General features: G+C 41.8%; 2 protein-coding genes across 4 annotated transcripts; one reads left to right on the forward strand and one right to left on the reverse strand.

Moving 5' to 3' along the window:
- Nucleotides 1-195: 195 nt before the first annotated feature.
- Nucleotides 196-5,263, reverse strand: fbxo43 (F-box protein 43). Of its 2 annotated transcripts, none has more exons than XM_020091267.2 (6): nt 5,121-5,263; nt 3,087-3,946; nt 2,178-2,906; nt 1,620-1,722; nt 1,247-1,441; nt 196-825 (listed from the first exon to the last, which is right to left on the reverse strand). In XM_020091267.2, exons 2-6 carry the CDS (start codon nt 3,893-3,895, stop codon nt 577-579), a joined length of 2,085 nt encoding a protein of 694 aa, XP_019946826.2. In that variant the 5' UTR covers nt 3,896-3,946; nt 5,121-5,263; the 3' UTR covers nt 196-576. The 2 variants fall into 2 exon arrangements, with proteins under 2 accessions (XP_019946826.2, XP_019946827.2); XM_020091268.2 differs by having other exon boundaries at nt 441-825; nt 3,096-3,946.
- spag1b (sperm associated antigen 1b) lies at nt 5,247-19,951 on the forward strand. Of its 2 annotated transcripts, XM_020091265.2 has the most exons (19): nt 5,247-5,384; nt 6,255-6,396; nt 6,622-6,781; nt 6,850-6,969; nt 7,059-7,129; nt 7,300-7,406; nt 7,525-7,630; nt 7,821-7,951; nt 8,108-8,214; nt 8,874-9,000; nt 10,083-10,529; nt 12,449-12,548; nt 13,038-13,190; nt 13,898-14,055; nt 15,373-15,514; nt 16,093-16,219; nt 16,379-16,537; nt 17,533-17,856; nt 18,049-19,951. In XM_020091265.2, the coding sequence occupies exons 2-19, from the start codon at nt 6,257-6,259 to the stop codon at nt 18,175-18,177; spliced, it is 2,808 nt and encodes a 935-aa protein (XP_019946824.2). In that variant the 5' UTR covers nt 5,247-5,384; nt 6,255-6,256; the 3' UTR covers nt 18,178-19,951. The 2 variants fall into 2 exon arrangements, with proteins under 2 accessions (XP_019946824.2, XP_069393281.1); XM_069537180.1 differs by lacking the exon at nt 10,083-10,529.
- Nucleotides 19,952-20,051: the final 100 nt, after the last annotated feature.

Here is a 20,051-nt window from a genome sequence, read left to right on the forward strand (position 1 = left end):
TGTCTAATAAGTGTCTTTACTAGCATTATCCAAGTTTGCTAACATGTAATTAAAGTTAGGTAACAAATTACATGTACTTTGTTGTGGCTGTTAAGACAAGGTGCAATCACACCACTAGATGGCGGCAAACACTGATAGATTTATTCATACAGAAAACAAAGGAGATCTTCAAAAATGAGACAAGTGACACAGGAGTGTAAAAAATAAAATAATCACAAGATTTATTTTAAAACGATCTGAAAAAACACTGGTAAAAGCTGAAAATCTCAGGAATTTCAAAAAACATGCTCTACACTTGACAACACTGTGTATTGAGAATTACATCAACAGCAAAATTCAGTCACTGTGCTGCTGGGAGCCTTCCTTCAAATTCATAATTAAAAACACAGAAGAAAGAGTCAAGATGAGAAAAAAGTCATACATTACATAGACAGGCACAAAGACAAAATGATGAGCACAGAACAATATACTGGCAACAAATGAGTTTCCTTGTTGCCAAGCCTCATTTTTACCATTAGGCAGAAAAAAAAGTGCTTAATGGACCTTGGCATAGCAAGAAGGAATAGAGTTCACTCCTCATAGTCTCCTGACGTTTCTCCGACTTTGAGCACTTCCTGGGAGGAGTATGTCCTTTTTGCGACGGCCAACAGACTGGCTGCCACACTCTCTAGATCCATGAAAAGTGCACAAGCAAGCGGTGCAAAACTTGAAACCACAGTCCGCATTACTGCACACACCTTCCCCTTTCACTGAGTGACATCTTGCTGGATGCTGACATCGAGGGCAATGCTTGAGGCACTCATCATTGAAGAGCGTTTTGGCAACCTGAAAGAAAAATAAGTTATATGACATGGCTCAAAGTAAATGTTTTAAGTAAACATTTAAATTCATAATTAAATACATCCAAATAACTCTTGGACACAACATGTCTTGTTCAGGCTGTGTGCTTCAGTGCATTGAATTCGTAAAAACAAATAATAACACAACAATAAAATGCTATATCCGAGCTTTACATCACTAATGTAAGTTCCATGTGGGAGATGTAGCCATGTGTCCAGATTTTAAAGGGATCAAAATAAGTGAGAATGGAAAATTGACCTGGTAAACTGAGGAGCAAGTCTTATGGATGGATCTTTTATTTACACACACTGAACAAAACACCATGACTGCACAATGAGTAAACGACCAACAGAGGCCTTTATAATAAAAATGATGCAGGAAATCTGCGGTGATGTTTAAAACTCACTTCTAGAAATTTCTCTCGTTTGCTGCTGCTGCCTGAATGTACGGCACTGTGCTGTAGTTGGACTGAAGTGCTATTTGCTGACTGCGGGGTGCAGTAGCTTGAAGTCCTGGACTGAGCCTGAACCGTCTTGAGGGCCGACCTCTTTAGAAGAGTCAGTCTGGTCTCTGCATCAGGGACATGGACTGCACCACTGAGCTGTAAGACAAAGGCAAAAGGTTTGAGAGTTATTTCAAAACCACCGCACCCACGTTAATGTGACAGTGGATGCTTTGCCTTCCACAGCTGATGCACAATACCTGCTTGAAGCAGACAGGCACAATGTTACTGCAGTATACTGACGACACTATAGCGACTAATATAGCAAATGTCCTACCTCAAGAGAAGCAGTCACTTCACTCAGGTGGCTTCTTCTCCTTAAGGCAGCTCGCTTGTCCTGCCGGATAATTTCACTCCAGCTTTTGCACACCTGACCACACCTGTCAAACAAACAAATGCAGGTATGAGACCAATGTCTCCAGCCCTCACTGCACCTTTACCAGTGTCCCTGTCAAGCCTGATGGTTTGAGGAATAATCAGGAGTCACATTAAATTAATAAAACTATAAAAAGGCAAATTGTGTCAAAACTCTGAAGGTGAAATACTGATTCGTAATTAAAAAAAATCATTGGTTTTCTATCTTGACTTTTATGGTTTACTTGCATACATCTACAACTTGGACAAGAATAATGTCCTATACTTTGGTCATCCATCATACATTTGAATGTGTATTAAATTGACAGGACAGTACAATTTATTGTGTACACTATATCTTTTTGAATATAAATGATTATGTGTGACTTTTGCACAGGATAAAGCAGATGGGAATTGAGCTACTTGGTCATTGAGAATTGTGGTAAATTTGTTAAGTTTGTTGAAAACATGAACTCCTCACCTGTAGATGCTCTCAGAGGTCAGGTGACTGAATATGACAGCCAGGATGTGCCTGAGGTTCCTCTTCTTCAGTTCTGTGAGTATGTCCATCTTCCCCAGACCCATCTTCCTGCCAATCAGACCTGCCAATGGCATAGCTGTCCTAAATGTCACCGGGGTCTCAGCCAGTGCTGCTGTGGACTTCAGCTGCTCCTTCAGGCTTGGACTTTGGCCAGCAAACATCTGAGCTTTCTGCTGGCACATGGCATGAACAAGCTGCAGAGCTGGGGTCAGTGAGAGATTGACTGGGGTGGTCCTGAGAGGGGTCACATCTGGATTAGCAGCTGTGCCTAAAGGTGTCATGTTTTCTGGCTTGGCTGTGGTGGCTTTAAGAGGGGTGGCATAATCTTGTTTTAAATAGGCCAAACCATCAGAAGTCACGCTATTATTACACTTAATAGAGAGAACTCTGCGAGGAGTAGTATCATCAGCAAAAACATCCTTAGAAGAGCTGTGGCTCAGATTAAGATGTTCATGGTTTCTGTCTGCTGGGTCTTCCTCCGACTGAGAGCCCCCTTCTTTTAGCGTAGAGAGCCTGTGCTGACGCTGCAAACGGGAGCGCCGCTTTGCCTCTGCAAGATTTTGGGTTTCACAGTTTCTTCTGGAGGCAGGGAGCAGCAGCTCCTGGAATGAGCCATCATGGTCCACTGAGGAGTCCTGGGAACTGAAACCACTGTCTTCACACACCAACCTAATGCAGGGTTAGAAGGGAGTTAATGCAGGCATGCTTTCTGAATGATGAAAAGAACATTCTTTTATTTATAGCTTCAAGTATTATTAATTATTAATATTAATTAATTATTAATATTAATATAATAAAAAATTACAAATACATTGTGAAAGTCAAATCTTAAAAAAAAAATACATGTACCTGATGTACCTGGGCGTATGTGAGGAGGATGGAGTGCAAAATAAGTCATTTAGGTCATTTGTCAAAACAATGACTGGTGATTGAGAGTTTTCCTTGGATGAGACAGGCAGAGATTTTCTGGAGTTCGGAGTCTCAATATTAATTTGATCAGAGGCAGAAAAGCTCTTACTGAAATCTGCACCTGAGAGGGAACCTATTCTCTCAAAATCAGCAGGTTGAGCAGATTGGAGTTTACCATCTTCAAGGGTGGAGGTCCTCATCTGTGAAAAAAGGAGACGGCGTTTCCTGCCAGATAAAGGCAGGTCCTGTTTCAGGTTTAAAGTGCTTGATGCCAAAGCCCCTGAGTCTAGAGAGTCAAACGATGCACTGAGCCAGTGATCAGATCTGACACTGATGGTGGAAGATTCAGTCCTTCTGTTGCACAGCGATCTTGTGCTGTCAGTTTTGACATCTGTGTTGGGTTTGCACATCAGAAGTCTGTGTCGCAGCAAGGCATCTCTTTTATACACTTTTGGGGTTTCACACCAACTAACACCAACACCAGCTGATGGCTGCTGTGTCGCCCTGGAGCCCTTGTCCAAAAACCTGACCGACTCTCTGCTCCTCTCTCTCGGTGTGACAGGACGTCCGAGGTTCTCTTTGGGCTTCTCATTGAATTCAACAGGTGACAAAGACCTACAGAAGTCCACTCCACGGATGCTCTGCGGACTGTGGAATAACCCTGAGTATCCACTGTCACAGCAGTCATCATAACAGTGCTGCTCTTTGCACCTCGCAAGGTAAACATTTGATTCAGGGGTGTACTGCATTTTCCTCCTCCGATGTGCTAACTTTGCCCCAGAACCAAGAGGTGAGGTGACCTGCAAACAACAAAGAGCAGTAAATAACGTAACTTAAGCATGGCATTAAATAACAGCATAGCATTAGAGTGTTACCTGAGAGATTATGTACATGCATGGCAAATTGGCTCAAAGCTAAGCTATCTTAACTGTTTAACTGCTAATGTGTTTGTAGAGACTTGTTTTTAATTAGGTAGCATTTCTGGATTCTTTCTGTGATAGATACTAAAAGAAATAGGTGGAATCCATCATTTAGTGGTTCCTTGTGTACAGAGTCATCAGTCTGAATCAGATCCTGACAGAGAGGCTGAGTCTGAATCAGATCCTGACAGAGAGGCTGAGTCTGAATCAGATCCTGACAGAGAGGCTGAGTCTGAATCAGATCCTGACAGAGAGGCTCAGTCTGAATCGAGAGGCTCAGTCTGAATCAGATCCTGACAGAGAGGCTCAGTCTGAATCGGATCAGTCTGCTTCAGTTGCCATGAGAGCGCTTGTTGTTGAATGCGCGTGCTCTTTGTGATGCCGCTATAAAGTGAGCTCGAGCCGCCAACACAACGTGTCCTGACTCGCTCTCCACTGCTGCAGTGGACCCCCCCCGGGATCCATCTTTCACTCCCAGTGAACCCTCACCCAACAGCAGCTAACGAGACCACAGCTGGTTCACTGGGTGACAATCCATCTTAGTGTGCGCGTTCTGATGAGCAAAATGGCGTTGTTAATTATTACTTATTTTAATTCCACTCTTGATTTCTTTTTAAACACCTTTGTGTATTGTCCTATGTTGCTTTTACAATCTGTCGCGCTGTCTTTCGCATTGCCTTGTTGAAATGTGTTTTACAAATGAACTTATGCCAAACTCGCACAAACGTGTTAGAGTAACGAGCACGATGTGAGACACCTGCGTTAATGACAGAGGGAACTCTTGTGTAATGATGACAATCAACACGTTGACACACACAATATAAACACTGGCTCCTATAAACACACACCTAATAACCACATGCCAGCGTGGTGTCCGCGTCGACTCGTGTAGAAGCATCTTTACACACATAACGTGTGCAACACATTCAACATAGGAGGAAACCACGCGCTCCCTCAAGTCACTGGGTAATGACTCATCATGCATCGTGACTCAACTGCAAAAACATGGAGTAATGTGCATTTAAACCTGGATTTGAAAAGGATGAAGACTTACTTCTAGATGGAAGCGGGTCCGTGTGAAGCCGGTGTTGTGTGGTCGGGATCAGCTGCAGGCCTCAGTCTGCGCCCCTCCTCGGTGTGTGTGTGTGTGTTTGCTTCATGCTGGTCCACAGTCACCGAGCAGCCACGTTTTCAAATTTGGAGCCCGCTGTAGACAGTGTCACGTGTTTCCGCTTCAGCGTGCCGCTGGCCTGCACTGCGTGGTTACCATAGTAACACGACCCGCTTTTCAGAGAGGACCTTCAACAAACAGCAGCAGGTACAGTTATTTATACAGTTATTTATACAGTTATTCATCTGAACTTTGGTTCATTTCTCTAGTCTGAGTCACTTTTAACAGTTACTTTCTGTCTTGCCTCAAATACGAAGACACAGGTCACGTTCTGTAGAGATGACACCGTGTCAATTAACAGTATCGCTGGGTTAGCTCACTTTTCTAAGCTTGCTATAGCTATATATCACTCAGAGCTGCCAAGCTAACGTCATCCAGTAAACAGGACGACATGTCCCTGCACCACCAGTTACTCTGGTGCAGACAGGACACTGGGGCCCATTGCACAAAACTAGGATAAGGGATTAAGCCGGGATATCTTGGTCATCCTGGCTCAACTTATCCTGATCCAGTTGCACAAAAGCGGGATAGTGGATATGGGATATGTTATGACATACGTTACCATGGAGATTTATTCTGTGGAGCTAGCCTGCTCCAGACCAGGCTAAATTTTAAATCACAGTCAAAGTCAGCTTTATTGTCAATTTCTTCACATATACCAGACATTCAAAGGAATCGAAATTATGTTCCTAACTATCCCACGGCGAAGACAAGACAAGTCATTTTCTAACACTAAAGTAACAGTAAAGTGCACAGGCACAACAAATGAAGACAGACATATCCTAACACTAAAGTAGACAATAAATAAAATGAGAGTTCATTTTTCAAGGATCTATTTAATCTTATCCCTTATCCCAGTCAGCAGTCAGCAGTCCCCACAAATGGAAACCAATAGTTATTCCACTGCCCACTTATTACTAATTCTTATCACAATCAACTAGACCCACTGTCATTATTTAAACATTTGTGATCATTAATTTCAATCATTTTAGATAAATGATGATTTTTTCTTTGCAGGCATGAGTGCAGATGCAGTTTTGTCACTTCAAAACCAATCCACCAGTGTTGACTATAGTGTCCATGTGGAGCACCTGGACTATAATTACATTGAAGAATGCAAAAATGTGAAATACGTGGAGAAGATTCTGAAAGTCCTGAGGTAAAAACCACACAAGCTTGAGATGTGTGGAGAAAGTATATGAATATAAGTTTTCTACTATTATTTGTGTTGGTTAGCTATTCTGTATACAATAATTGTTCACTATCATGTAGATTATATACATGCTACAACTTTTTAGAGGGTCATGCACAATCTAACTAAATACAGTCTGATTCACTTGGCATTATCAGAATTTCAGAACACATTGTTTTACTTTGTGTTAAGGTCTGGTCAAGAGGGCATTTATCCTCACCTGATCGAGTTCTGTGAGAGCCACTTGGAAAAACTGGACCCTAAGAGCCCAGCCCTCAGGAAGGAAAACTCAGTCGCAACAGCAGCCAGCCTCTTAAAAGATGAGTGGAGCCAAATTGTTGAGGATATGAAGGTATGAAAAGCGAGGTAGTGTATTTTATTTATTGATTGATTGATTTTTAATAGTTTTTTTTTTTACAGACATGGCAAGAAGAAACGAAAAGAAATGAAACTTCACTGAAACAACAGGCAGTGTTTGATCTAGGGAAAAACAATATTCCACCAATAAGAGGTTCCCATTGCTCCATTCTACTATGTGAGGTAACAATTGTTCTCCCCAATGTAAGTTAAGTAATTATGGACATGTATGCATACAAAAATCTGTGAGATGAAATGTTATGTCATCACAGACTTCGAATGCAGAGGAAAAGAGGAATCCTTCAAAATGCACTCTTCCTCGTGATTATCGAGAATGGGACAAGTGAGTCATTTTGTCTCTACACTGTTACAGCAGCTGCAGCCACTATACACACACAGGTTCCCAAGAGTTTACTTTGTAAAAAAAATCCACAGCTAAGATTAGAAGTTGATGATGTTTTAATCATTTTTGCAGAATATCAAATACCCATATATAGTTTGCTCTTTTTCAAGATTCGATGTGGAACGAGAATGTGAAAGGATTGATGGGAATGTGGTCAACAAAAACATTCCTTCAGCCAAGGGACATTCTAAAATCAAGACAAAAGTGGATGCCTCATGTAATGTATTTTGTCTAACATCATATTTATTTTGTGATCATTGCAAAGCATTGTGTATTCTTCAGTTGTGTCGGTATTTATGTGTACTGTGTGGTCTCTTCCCATACTGTCCGTTCAGTTCTGACCCAACCGGAGAAGCTCCTCCTGGCAAATCGTGAAAAGGACAAAGGCAATGAAGCTTTCAGAGCCAAAGATTATGAGGAGGCAGTTGTGTACTATTCCAGGTCAGATAAGCACCATTTATTATTGAAAGTGTTTCACATCTCTCAGGTGGGATTGATCATTTTTCCTGGCATTTAATCACAATGACGGCTATTTTCAATGAAAGTGTGAAAGTTTATTCCATGAACTGTACCTCGAAGTGCTTGTCCATTGTAAAAGAAGGTCTGTTTTATTATTGGCTTTCCATGATAGGAGCCTTTCCATTTTACCAACTGTGGCTGCATACAACAACAAAGCCCAGGCCGAGATCAATCTCAAGCACTGGTACGATGCAATGTCAGACTGCCAGCGTGTTCTGGAGCTTGAGCCAGGCAATGTGAAAGGTGCTTTTCTTTTTATTACTGAACTTCAACTGGAATGACCTTTTACAGTGCTTGTAAACAGAACTGTCTGATGTGCTATAATTCTATAATTCTAACTTTAAATCAGCATACAAGATCTTAAGTGTGTGCATGAATGTGTGTATTTCCTATCAACAGCCCTACTACGTCGTGCCACTGTGCACAAGCACATGGGTCAATTTGAATTGGCTGTTGAAGACCTGAGGATGGTTCTTATGGAGGAGCCTCAGAATCCAACAGCCACAGTATGTCAAGCCAAGTAAATTAGTTAGTTTATAACTTGCCAGGAGCCCTTTGTCCACTAGATGTCACTGTAGTTCTGTAAGATCAGGGAATTATGTTCAGTGATTCATTTGCACTCTGTCACTGCTTTAAATAGAGAATGATGTAGTGTTTTCAATAATCATCATATAATATATGTGATTGTGGTATCAATACATGTATAACCTTTGCTGACCTATACTTAAAGGTTCAGTGTGTAGAATTTAGTGACATTAAGTGGTGAAGTTGCATGTTGCAGCTGAACACCCCTCAACTCACCCTTCCCTTCCAAACTTGACAGAGAACTTGTGGTAGCCTTCAGTTGTCATAAAAACTCAAAAAGTGAATAGTTTGTCCAGTCTAGACTAATGTAAAAAACATGGTGGCCCTGTAGAGAGAACCCTCTCCCAATATAAATAAAAAGCATTTAAATGTAAAGGGCCCATTCTAGGGGAAAGAAAATAATAATTTATACAATTTAGATGAAACACACCAGTGAAAACATCACTAGGATTATTTTATAGTCAATTGCTGCCAATAGATATACCCTTTCACCTAAATCTTCCACACTGAACCTTTAACTGAACTGGGTTGGTCTCCTGCCTTGATGAATTCTAATGTTGGTCTATTATTTGTGGTACAGAAACTTCTGTCTGAAACTGAGAAGCTGAAGGAACGTCAACCAGAGCAACAGAGAAAAGGCAAAAAAATCCTCATCCAAGAAGTAGAAGAGAAAGATGAAAACAGCAACGATGACACAAAGGCAGAATGTATGTTTTTTTACTGACTCTATATAATCAATATCTATAACCTTTATTTAAACAGAAAAAAATAACTGTAATTCCCTGAATCCATCCAGAAATCTGTATCTATCCAATCTCTTAAATTGAATTAGGGGAATGTTCCCTATTTCAGCATTATTGCTGCTGTGAAGCCAGGAATTGATTGCTAAATGATTATCTCCCCCTCATACACCAGTTATTGCTGGCACACTTAAACCAAAGCACCTAAAAGAGTAAATCAATAGCCCTGGAAAAATTACTTAATTTGCTTAGTCATACAGTAGAGTCTGACCAATGCATCTATCAGCCAATAGGTGGCATTGTAATTATAATACAGAGATGCAAAAGATATGTTTAACATAATTTGGATAGACATTATTATATAGACAGAGCTGACAACAAAATGTCCCACTCCCTGAAGCTCAGGGGGTAGAGCGGTCGCCCTCTAACCAGAAGGTTAGAGATTCGATCCTGGTCTTCCCCATTCCACATGCTTGAAGTGTCCATGGGCAAGATACTGAACGTCCAACTGCCCCTGAAGGCTGAGCCGTTCTCATAGATAAAGTGCTGCACATAGATGCACTGTATGGATCTGTGTGAATGGATGAATTACAGAAACTACTGTAAAGCAATTTGAAGGCTCATGGAGACTAGAAAAGTGCCCATCATTCTTTAACGACCACACTTAAATGATTTTCAAAAGGTTTTGTACATTTGTTAAAAAGTGTCAGCTGATGTGGAATAGCCCTCGAACCACTGACGCTCTGCACAAAACGCTTCACGGAGCTTCAGCATATCTGAGCCTAGCAGCATGATGACTGAGCCACAGACAGAGGAAACTCTCTCTGCGTTACGTGACATACTATGCATGCGTGTTATCCACCCTGCCCCCACCCATCGCTTTAGTCATTCACTGTCAAGAGTGGCTGCTTCCTGGAACTCCCTCTTTGAAGTGGTTGTGTCTTGCGTGTCCAACCCTCCCCCACTGTGATGTAACCACCGACTTCTTCCGGTGGGTGTGCTCACCCCCCGCTCCTCTCCGCCTCTCCCTCCTCTCCTCTCCCTTCCAGCTTTTCTGGTTGAACCCAGCCAGCCTGTGGGAGGGGAGAGCGCCGCTTCTCCTGCCGAGAGGGGAGACATGGGTAACGCTCAAAAGAAGCCCCACAGCCGGGGGAACGGGGGTCCACACAGTGAGTCCAGCAACTCCCACGCAGGACACCGGCGGAGCAAAGGAGGCAGCTCCGACAAGTACAGAGTCACGCAGGACAAGGTGGCCAACGGAACAGGCAAGAGGGGCTCTACAGCTTCAGTGCAGACCGACCACAGCAGCAGCAGCGGGAAGGGAACTCCTGCAGGAGGAACTGCAAGGGAAACTACCAACCTTGATGCCCCTTGTGGAGCCCTGCCCCCACCCCTGTCCCGGCTGAAAAACGAAGGGAACCTGCTGTTTAAAAATGGACAGTTCTCTGATGCACTGGAGAAATACTCCCAAGCCATTCAGGGCTATTCTGATTCAGGTAGGTCTGAGGAGATGTTTTTTTGGTGATGTCCTTCTTGTTATTATTGTCTAAAGTGACTGTGAATTCAGTTGTATAGTGAGCAAGGGGTTTGTTGATGTGTGACATGGTAGACAAGATGTGCCTCAGTGTCATACACATGTACTGTTTACACAGGGATATAAACGTCCTGACACAAACAGCCTCAAAATCACTGACCGATGTCTGATCGCCAGTGTCAGCCATATTTGAATTAATGTTGCTTCGTGGTTTCTGTCATCAAAGGTCTTGAGAGGGTTACTGTAAATGGTGATTGCAACTGTGTGTCAAAGGTCATGACCTTGCTACTATAATACTAGTGTTTGCATTCATGGTTTGTTCCTTTTAAGCACGCTCCAGTTTATATTTGGTCAAAATGAAAACACACCAGAATGTACTTGTGAATACCTAAACAACAGAAATAATATCTTCCACCAGCCTTACTATACATACAGTGACGAAATGCTTAAATGATTTCTAAAAGAGCTAAACAAGTTAAAAGGATGTTGGTTGATGTATGTAGTGACTGTCCCCAAAGTGATGCGTCACAGTGTGTCTGTTGTGTTGCATATGGACAGTGTTTCTGATTTAGCCTCAGCCTGGTGCTAAGCCTCTCAGCTCAGCTCAGCCGGTCCAGGTCACATGACTGCTCACTGTGAAATGGAATCTGTGGGACCGCAGCCATAATTCTTACTGAGAGCGAGAGAGTGGTCGATGGAGGGAGAGAAACTGCTGCTTGTCAGGCCTGACACACCATCAAACATACTTTCTCTGTCTCTCTGTGATCCACCATAATGCAGTCATTGCCCACTGAGCAAGAGGACGGTTAAGTGATTGGACATAAACATTGTCCAAGGTCCATCATCTGACTGATGTATTGAACGCTACATGTAGTGCAGATTGCAGCTCCGGATAGAGAAAAGTTACACCCTGGTAACCCTGTTAAAGCCATTAAACATGCAACATGCTGATAGTCTGTTAAAAGAAACTCAAATATAGACTTGAAATGTTGACAGTCTTTTTCAGTCTCATGTATTTGGATGGCCTAGTTAATACCTCTAACATACTGTGTTATGATAATTTAACATTTATCATTGTCATCAATCCCACACTGTCCTCATCCATAATCTGATTTCATTTGGTGAGGTGGCATGCTCTGATGACATAGTTCGCAAAGATAAAAGAAGAATGTTACTCAGACCTCGGTGAAGGGCTATCTGATTCGCCCATGTTCGTAATGACACAAAAAAATGAATGAGGTGAATAGAGACAAAAGCAAATATGATGTTGTGTATATATATTGTTAAGAAAATGTCTGTAAACTTGTTTGTCAACCTTTGGACTTCATTAACTGTTTTGTTTTTCATTTTGTCAGTCCTGGAAACAAATGAGAAATGATGTCCAGGAACATGTGCTTATAATTATACATCTCTAAAAGGTGTATGAGGGTGTAGTAGCAGAAGAAAAGATAGACATCCCAGTTACTCAGACAAGAAGATTGGTGAAACTTTAGCACCGTAAATGTGTGAATACAACTTTTAGGTTATTGTCTTACTATTAAGGAGTTTTGCAAAGGCACACTTCCCATGTTGATGCAAACAAATGTGCTCTTTATTCCATCATCACAGAATCACAATCACATAGCACAAGAATTTCCCTAAACCTAAGCAGATCTCCCATTTTTCAACAGTTCCTTGGTTACTGATAAATTAACTGATTCAGTCAACAACCCCAACATTATCAATAATTAATAACACATATACAGCATTTTACAGCCCCACTTTAGGCGGTCAAGAGATTATTTAAAGCCTGGTAGAATTTATGACACATATTTCCAGAGGGAAACTATGAAATGTTTTTTCTAAGTATATGTTTTTGATGATATTTCTCTCCCTGTGTAGGGATTGACAGTCCAGAGGATCTATGTATTCTGTATTCTAACAGAGCAGCTTGTTACCTGAAAGATGGCAACAGTCAGGACTGCATACAGGACTGCACAAGGTGAGATCATTTATTATTAAGTGAGAAGTAATGTTTGCCATGGGTGTCAATCCAAACTTCAAAACACTCTTACCTGAAAAAACAGCCCTATCATTTTGTAGAAGATCACTATCATGTTATGAGGAGATTTGCAATTGGGTGTGTTGTGAGGGATTTCCTTTTGGAAAGTGGTTTTATGAGCAGAAAACACAGGTTTACTTGAGGGAACCTCCCTCTTGAAAGCCTAAATACTTGGTATGTTTGCTTTGAATTCAATTTCTAATGAAAAAATAAAGGAAAACCAATGGGGGACTGTGTACTCGCAGATACAACTGTACACCTATATCAACTTTTTAGGTATATATGTATAGGTGTATATATATACTTAGAAGAATTTATCCATTTGAGATTCACATATAGTGAAAGTACAATCAGACATGGGCATATATAACCGAAGCTGCAGACTTGATCCTTTACTCCTATATCATCCCATCTATTAATACCAACCAGAGCTCTGGAGCTGCAGCCATTCTTCCTAAAGCCCCTCCTCCGCCGGGCCATGGCTTATGAGTCCTTGGAGCGCTACCGACAGGCCTATGTGGATTACAAGACTGTCCTGCAGATAGACATCAGTGTGCAGGCAGCACACGACAGCGCCAACAGGTATTAGCCTTCACCTCTTGACTGAGCTGAGAGGCCACAGAGGACAGGGAGACATGAGCACTGAAACACAGACATGAATAAGTTCTAACATTCATATTCACATTTCTTACTGGTCTGAATAGTAACACAAAGCCAGCCTCTGTCTGTAAGTTATGTTGAAATGTCAGCCACTCTAAAGATTGTAGAGAGTACCATGCTTTTTGTACAGAGAAAGAGCAAAGAACAAAGTGTCTTTACTGTCCATTTTAATTGGGTGATGCATAATATCATTAGATGCCTTAGGACAAAAACAAGGAATGCCTTATGCAAATTTAGAAAATGGACTGTACCTTAACCACAAGATATTAAACCAAATCAAAGGAACTAACACATACACTCTAATAACTGGCAATCGGATTTAGTTTGTGTTCAACAGTTCCAGCTAGAGGCTAATTATGGCTCTGCATGTGTTCTCTGTCAGGCAGTGCAGAAACTCACCTGGCTGCTTTGTGTTCAGGAGAACCAGAGGGTCAAAGCTTTAATACATGTCCATGTACTTTATCTGTAAACTGAACAATGTAGGTGTTAGTTCCGTATACATTTCATGCTTATTTTCTCTGAGCCCTTTTAATATCCTATTCATAGCGGACTGTGTCCAGTGTCCATACTTGTACCTGTGTCCATTGTAAAATCCAAGTAGCAACTTACTGATCTGGGACCTCCTCCAGGATCACCAGACTACTAATTGATCAGGACGGTCCAGAGTGGAGAGAGAAACTTCCAGAGATTCCCCTGGTGCCTCTGTCAGCTCAGCAGCACCGCAGAGAGGAGCCACCCAGTGCAGAGGTCCTCCAGGCAAGGGCAGAAAAGGCTGCCAGGGACACAGGTTTGTGTTTTAAAAGAAAAATCATAAAACATGCTCTGGATAATATTCACAGGATCACACTTATTGGTGTAAACTGGGACTAGTCTTGACAAGTCACATGCTGACAGTGTGACAGTGAGCCTCCCATGTAAATCCTTCACGTTGATCTTAAAGTAACCTCTGGATTAGTATATACAAGTGTGACACAAAGACCAGGTAGCCCTGTACTGTCTGGGGCCCATGTATATTTCTGAGTTGAGAAATGCACAGTGTGAAAAACTTTAATGGCAGCACCATTTTAAACGCCTGGGTCCATTCATCCATTAGCTACAGCTGCTTATTCCTCAGTGTCTAATCCCAGATTGGGTGAGAGGCAGTGCTTTCCCATAGAGACACATTCACTCCTACTGGCGGTGTAGAGTTGCCAGTTAAACTAACCTACATGTCTTTGCACTGTAGGAGGAAACATGTAGCATCGCACCTGACAGAGAGAAGGCTCATGGGTTTAGAGGTCGTGTTTCTAAGTTTCAGTAATTAAACAGTCATGTTTGTGACTCATATATTCTTGATATCAGTTAGTAATACTGGAAATTGAAGATTTACAAGCATTTATGCTTTATATTTTCTAAAATATAAAGCACTTTTTAGATGACATAACACACTGGTTCATACGTTTCTTACAGGGTCTGTTTTTCTACATAGGGTACTTAACAACCTTTACTTAAGTTACAATTTCAATGTAGACTTTTTACTTTGAGTGGAGTGTGCTTACATATTTGTTACTCAACTATAGGATCAAGATATTTCTTCTTCCACTGCTTGACAACATAGAGGAATTGAAAAGAATAAGCTGATCCTCTCTGTTCCTGTTTCTCTGTCACGCCCCCTGAGATACTATGGAGGATAGGGGTGTTAAAGGTCTAACCTTTATATAAGTGGACGTGTTGCCTCTGTTCACTGACCATGCAGTTTCCTAATTCACAAGGCCATGCTGCAGCTATTATTTTGAAACTCTAATGAAAGAATGAAGCTGCTGGCACAGTTTTTTCTCCCTAAAGACACTGAAGGCAGTAGATTGATTAGCCCTCAATTCACACTGACTGAGTGCTGGCTTAACTCATTCCTCATGTCCAGCCAGCACAACATTGATTTGTTTAAACCCTGAAGCTCTGTAGCACAGAGGACTAACGCATTGCCTTGCGTTAGGTTTCGTAAGAATTGAAAGGGTGGTCTGTTTAAATCGTAGTGTCAATGTGGGTTCATGGCTTCACCAGAAAGCAGAGCTGAACTGGTCTGAATAAGCAGTAATAATAATCACCCCTTGACTTTGTCTTCCAGAGAGAAAAGCAGAAATTCGTTTCACAGTGTTGAAGCAAGAAGGGAATGATTTTGTGAAGAAGGTCCAATACCAGGACGCACTTGGAAAATACAGTGAATGCCTTAAACTTAAGCCAGAGGAGTGTGCAGTCTACACCAACAGGTTCGAGTCTTCACACTCACAGACACTACTATGTTCCTTTCACTTTCTCTTCCTCTCAGGACTGTTACAAAACACATGGAAAAATTGACAGTGCAATCATTACTGCAATGAATCGCAACTAGTCATCAGTCTATTAATGGTTGTAAATCAGGATCTGATGTTGGTAAGATTAAGATCAGGGCTCAGAAAACAGTTGCCTGCTTCCGCTCTTTGTTTTTCACAACTTCTCCTATTGCCAATACCAAATGTATTGTCTTACAGAAAGCATGGTGCACACACCAGAGCAAACACACATATTACTGCTACTACACAGCGGCTGCAACCGAAAACCATATAAAATATATTTTCTCTTGCATTATGTATTTTTATATGAAATGAATTTCATTAAATCTGAGTGACAACTGATGAGTCACAAACGTATTAATTGTGTGTGTGTGTGTGTGTGTGTGTGTGTGTGTGTGTGTGTGTGTGTGTGTGTGTGTGTGTGTGTGTGTGTGTGTGTGTGTGTGTGTGTGTGTGTGTGTGTGTGTGTGTGTGTGTGTGTGTGTGTGTGTGTGTGTGTGTGTGTGTGTGTACAGAGCCCTGTGCTACCTGAAGCTGGAGAGGTTTACTGAAGCCAAGCAGGACTGTGACGCAGCACTGAAACTAGAGCCGACCAATAAGAAAGCCTTCTACAGAAGAGCCCTGGCCAATAAAGGCCTCAAGGTGAACAGATTGAACAGACATGTCTATTAATGTCATAAGGTGATGTGTTCATTTGGGTGGGAGTGTTGGAGGTTAATCCATACATTCAATTTAACTTGTTAAAATCGTTAAACCCGCTTGATCATGTGTAAAGCTATACTTTGTCTCTGCATCAAACAGGACTACCTGGCATGCACCTCTGACCTGCAGGAGGTGCTGCAGCAGGACCCCAACCTGCAGGAGGCTGAGAGGGAGCTGGAGGAAGTCACAGTGCTGCTCAGACAGAGTCTGGCCCTCGACTCACAAGCCAAGTCCAGAAAGACCGTCCCCATTACAGAGGTATACACACATGCACTGTGGATGCATATTTTAACCAGGGTACAGCGTTCACATGGAAAGAGCATATTGTCTTTTTCCCCCTCTGCTGGATGTGTTTGCCAGTGGGGCAGCATGGTTGCGCCCTCCATGTACTATGACTATGACTTGAAGAGTGGTTGTTTGTCTCTATGTGACAGCCTGTTCAGTTCCCCACCTCTCGCTCAATATAAGGCTACATATTGATCGACAGAGCCTGACTCGGGTTGTCGGTCAGTGCTGGGCTTCATGGGGTTTATGGTCCAGTGTAATGGCCATGGTATGAACTACAGAACACATGCATCCACTGCAAAAAGATTTCCTACGTGTCATACAGACATAGACTGTACCATTTCAGTTCTCACTCCTTCAACCATCACAGCATTTGAGAATTGGGTCCAGACTTTCACCCGTATGTACATTTGCATTCACTCAAGCAGCCCCTCCAGAGGATCTCCAGAATTCAGTGCATGTCTGAAAGCTGCTTTAGAGATCATAGTTATAATTTTCTAAGCACATAGAGAAACTATAATGGAGTCTCCTCCCTCTCTTCACCCTCCACTAATGATTGTGTTGGAAATATTTCAAGCCCAGACAAGCCTGCACACTACCTGCCCCACACCAAAGAGCAGAGGTACGAAGTTAAGGAGTGGCACACAGTGTTTATATCACAGCTGTATTTGTTGGAGCCATAGACTTGATGCACATGCACCAACTCCTAGAAACTGAACACTGCAAACAATGAGCAGGATTCCATCCTTTGTTTCACCTCCCCAGTAGAGAAAGACCACAGTACATCACAGAGTGGATCATCGTGGCCCAACCGACTAATTTATAAAAAAGAATGTGAATTAGGTGTTGGGATCGTACCTGAATTCTTTTTTTCATCTCTCTCATTGCATTACATGCCCACAAAGGCAGCACCTCAAAGTTTAAAACTTCCACACAACTTAAGTCTTTCTTTTGTTGATCTTTCTCAGGTTGAAGGTGATGAGGAGGTGACATCCATTCCTACCTCGGAGGGCAGCTGCAGAGGAGAAGACATCAGCATCAACATTCATCCAACCAACGTCTACGAGTTCGGCCAGGCTCTGAATGCAGCTCGCTGTAGCGGAAATACTGCGGCCTGTGCTGACTTGCTGACTTCCACAGCCCCGCAGATGCTTCCTGAGTACCTGAGCACCCAGCTGGACGGACACACCATCAGCTTCATCATACAGGTGCTGGACTCCCACCTCCTGGAGAAGGACCCCAGTCTGGTCTTCCAACACCTCAACCATCTGCACACCACTGACAGGTTCTCGGTAAGTTTCTCTCCATCGGAACACGCTTTTATGACCCCCAAAAAATTACAATCTGTAAGCTGATATTTTTTTTTCTGTTACCGCACAGTGACTGCTACTTCTTATAAATGTGTAATTGTCCTGAGTGATCTGTCCCAAGTGTTTCCAGCAGCTGAGGTTTTTGTGATAAATGATGATGTGCTGTTTCTGCAGATTGTTCTGATGCTGTTGGAGAAGGACGAGCGTCACCACATCACCCATCTGTTCGAGCATCTGTCGGCTATCGAGAGCACAGATTTCACTAAGAACGATGTTCAGAACTTAGCCAACAAATATATCTGACCCTCCTTGCCCCTGCTGCATGAGCTGCTGCACCACTACAACTCTACGATCTATGCAAACCACTGCACAAGAACAGAGTAAACAAAGGCAGGAAGCTGTAGAATGTTTCCCCAGAGCAATTCAATGGCACTGGGTCGCATTCACTCCACTGATCTGTTCTTTAAATGATCACCATATGTTTAAATGACAGGATAAGGAATTGCTCTTTCTGGAAACGTTTTGCTATGCAGATTTTACTTTCGTACCACCACTGACTCTTATTGTACCACAGGCAGACATCAGGATACTATGGGTCTTTGACTTAAATAAGTAGGTTCCAATGTACAAAATTGTGTAACGCTACAAGCTGTAAACTTACGCTCTGGACAAGGTCACATAACCAGAACTGGTTTAGCTGTGATCTGGTCCTTGAACCCTGTCAGTCTACTGATATCAGTGATTTGATAACTGAGCTGCCGCCACTAACCTAGATCACAAAGTCTCAGAAATACAAAACAAATGAACAAGTGAGGTCATTTGCTACTGAGATAGTTAAAGGTTCAGTGTGTAGAATTTAGTGATATCTAGTGTTGAAGTTACATGTTGCAGCTGAACACCCCTCACCTCACCCTCTCTTCCCAAACATGACAAAGAAACTGTGGCAGCTTCAGTTGTCATAAAAACTCAAAAGATGTTTAGTTTGTCCAGTCTGGACTAATGTAAAAAACATGGCAGCCTCCGTAGAGAGGACCCCCCTCCATATAAATATAAAGTATTTAAATATAAAGGGCCTTTCTAGGGTAATGAAATCTACAAATTCATACAATTTAGATGAAACGACCTACTGAAAACATCATGAGGATTTTTTTACATTACATTTCTGCAACTAGATCTTTCACCTAAATCTTACACACTGGACCTTTAAGTAAATGTTCTACGCAGCAGGACAGAACCATAAGATAGAGAAACGTTTGATTAAGACCATATGGATTGTATTATCTTTGAGGAAGAAATAGTCTTGTATGTCATCTTACTGCTGATCTGCACTGTATCTCTTTGACAGGTATCAACTGACAGCACTGAGGGAGCAAATACAGTTTGTAACCTTACATGACCCAGGCACTCTTTGGTTTACTCAGCGATGCACTCAGCATCTCTGGGCTCTGATGTCAAATTTCATTTAAGAGTCTGGTGTTTGTGTCTTTTCCATAATGAAAATATTACAACAGAGTCATTCCTGCTGTTTGTTACCAAATTAGCCTGCCAGGAATTGCACATCTGGACACTCTCACAGCAGTTTAGCCATGCAGAAGTGCACACACTGGAGAGAAGCAGCATCTTAATAAGATGCGTGCCTTGGATTTCACATTGTGGGTTGCTTACATTTTAGTGAGTGTGCAAATATTCCTAATAAGAGTAATGTCATTCAGTGAGTTATCAAATGGATTTGCATCAGAAATTATTCATATTTACTCACCGCATGTATGCATTGGTTTAAAATGTGTCATTTGTTCTTTTTAAGCCACTCTTCGTTCTATCCATCTTAATGTTAACTGTTCAATATTTGAGTCATTCAAATTGATGACTGCCTAATTTTTGTTTTCGATTGTCTATCTGCTGTACCTTTATGTACCAAATTTATTTCATGCTGATGAGTCAGCGGGCAACAGGCAATAATTACACATTCCACTTTCTCCTCATTGTGGTTTTAAATTATATTTTAGTAGTGATGTAAAAATGTGTACAATATTAACAGAGGGCTATTCAATAAACTGGAAACAGATTTTCTTCCTTATGCTGAGTTCAAATATTTCAAAGTTATAACTATTAAAGATGGAATACTGTAAATATGTATAATTAATAGCCTGCACCTCCACCCTATTAACCTGAGAAAC

Source organism: Paralichthys olivaceus, chromosome 13 (assembly GCF_024713975.1).
Source record: "Paralichthys olivaceus isolate ysfri-2021 chromosome 13, ASM2471397v2, whole genome shotgun sequence".
Lineage (NCBI taxonomy): Eukaryota > Metazoa > Chordata > Actinopteri > Pleuronectiformes > Paralichthyidae > Paralichthys > Paralichthys olivaceus.

Coding starts and splice junctions, on each gene's coding strand:
- fbxo43 (XM_020091267.2), bottom strand. CDS start 3,895: ATGCAGTACACCCCTGAATCAAATGTTTACCTTGCGAGGTGCAAAGAG. Junction 1,723..2,177: donor ACCTCTGAGAGCATCTACAG/GTGAGGAGTTCA, acceptor TTTGTTTGACAG/GTGTGGTCAGGTGTGCAAAA. Junction 1,442..1,619: donor AAGTGACTGCTTCTCTTGAG/GTAGGACATTTG, acceptor TTTGTCTTACAG/CTCAGTGGTGCAGTCCATGT.
- spag1b (XM_020091265.2), top strand. CDS start 6,257: ATGAGTGCAGATGCAGTTTTGTCACTTCAAAACCAATCCACCAGTGTT. Junction 13,191..13,897: donor GCACACGACAGCGCCAACAG/GTATTAGCCTTC, acceptor GACCTCCTCCAG/GATCACCAGACTACTAATTG. Junction 14,056..15,372: donor AAAGGCTGCCAGGGACACAG/GTTTGTGTTTTA, acceptor TTTGTCTTCCAG/AGAGAAAAGCAGAAATTCGT.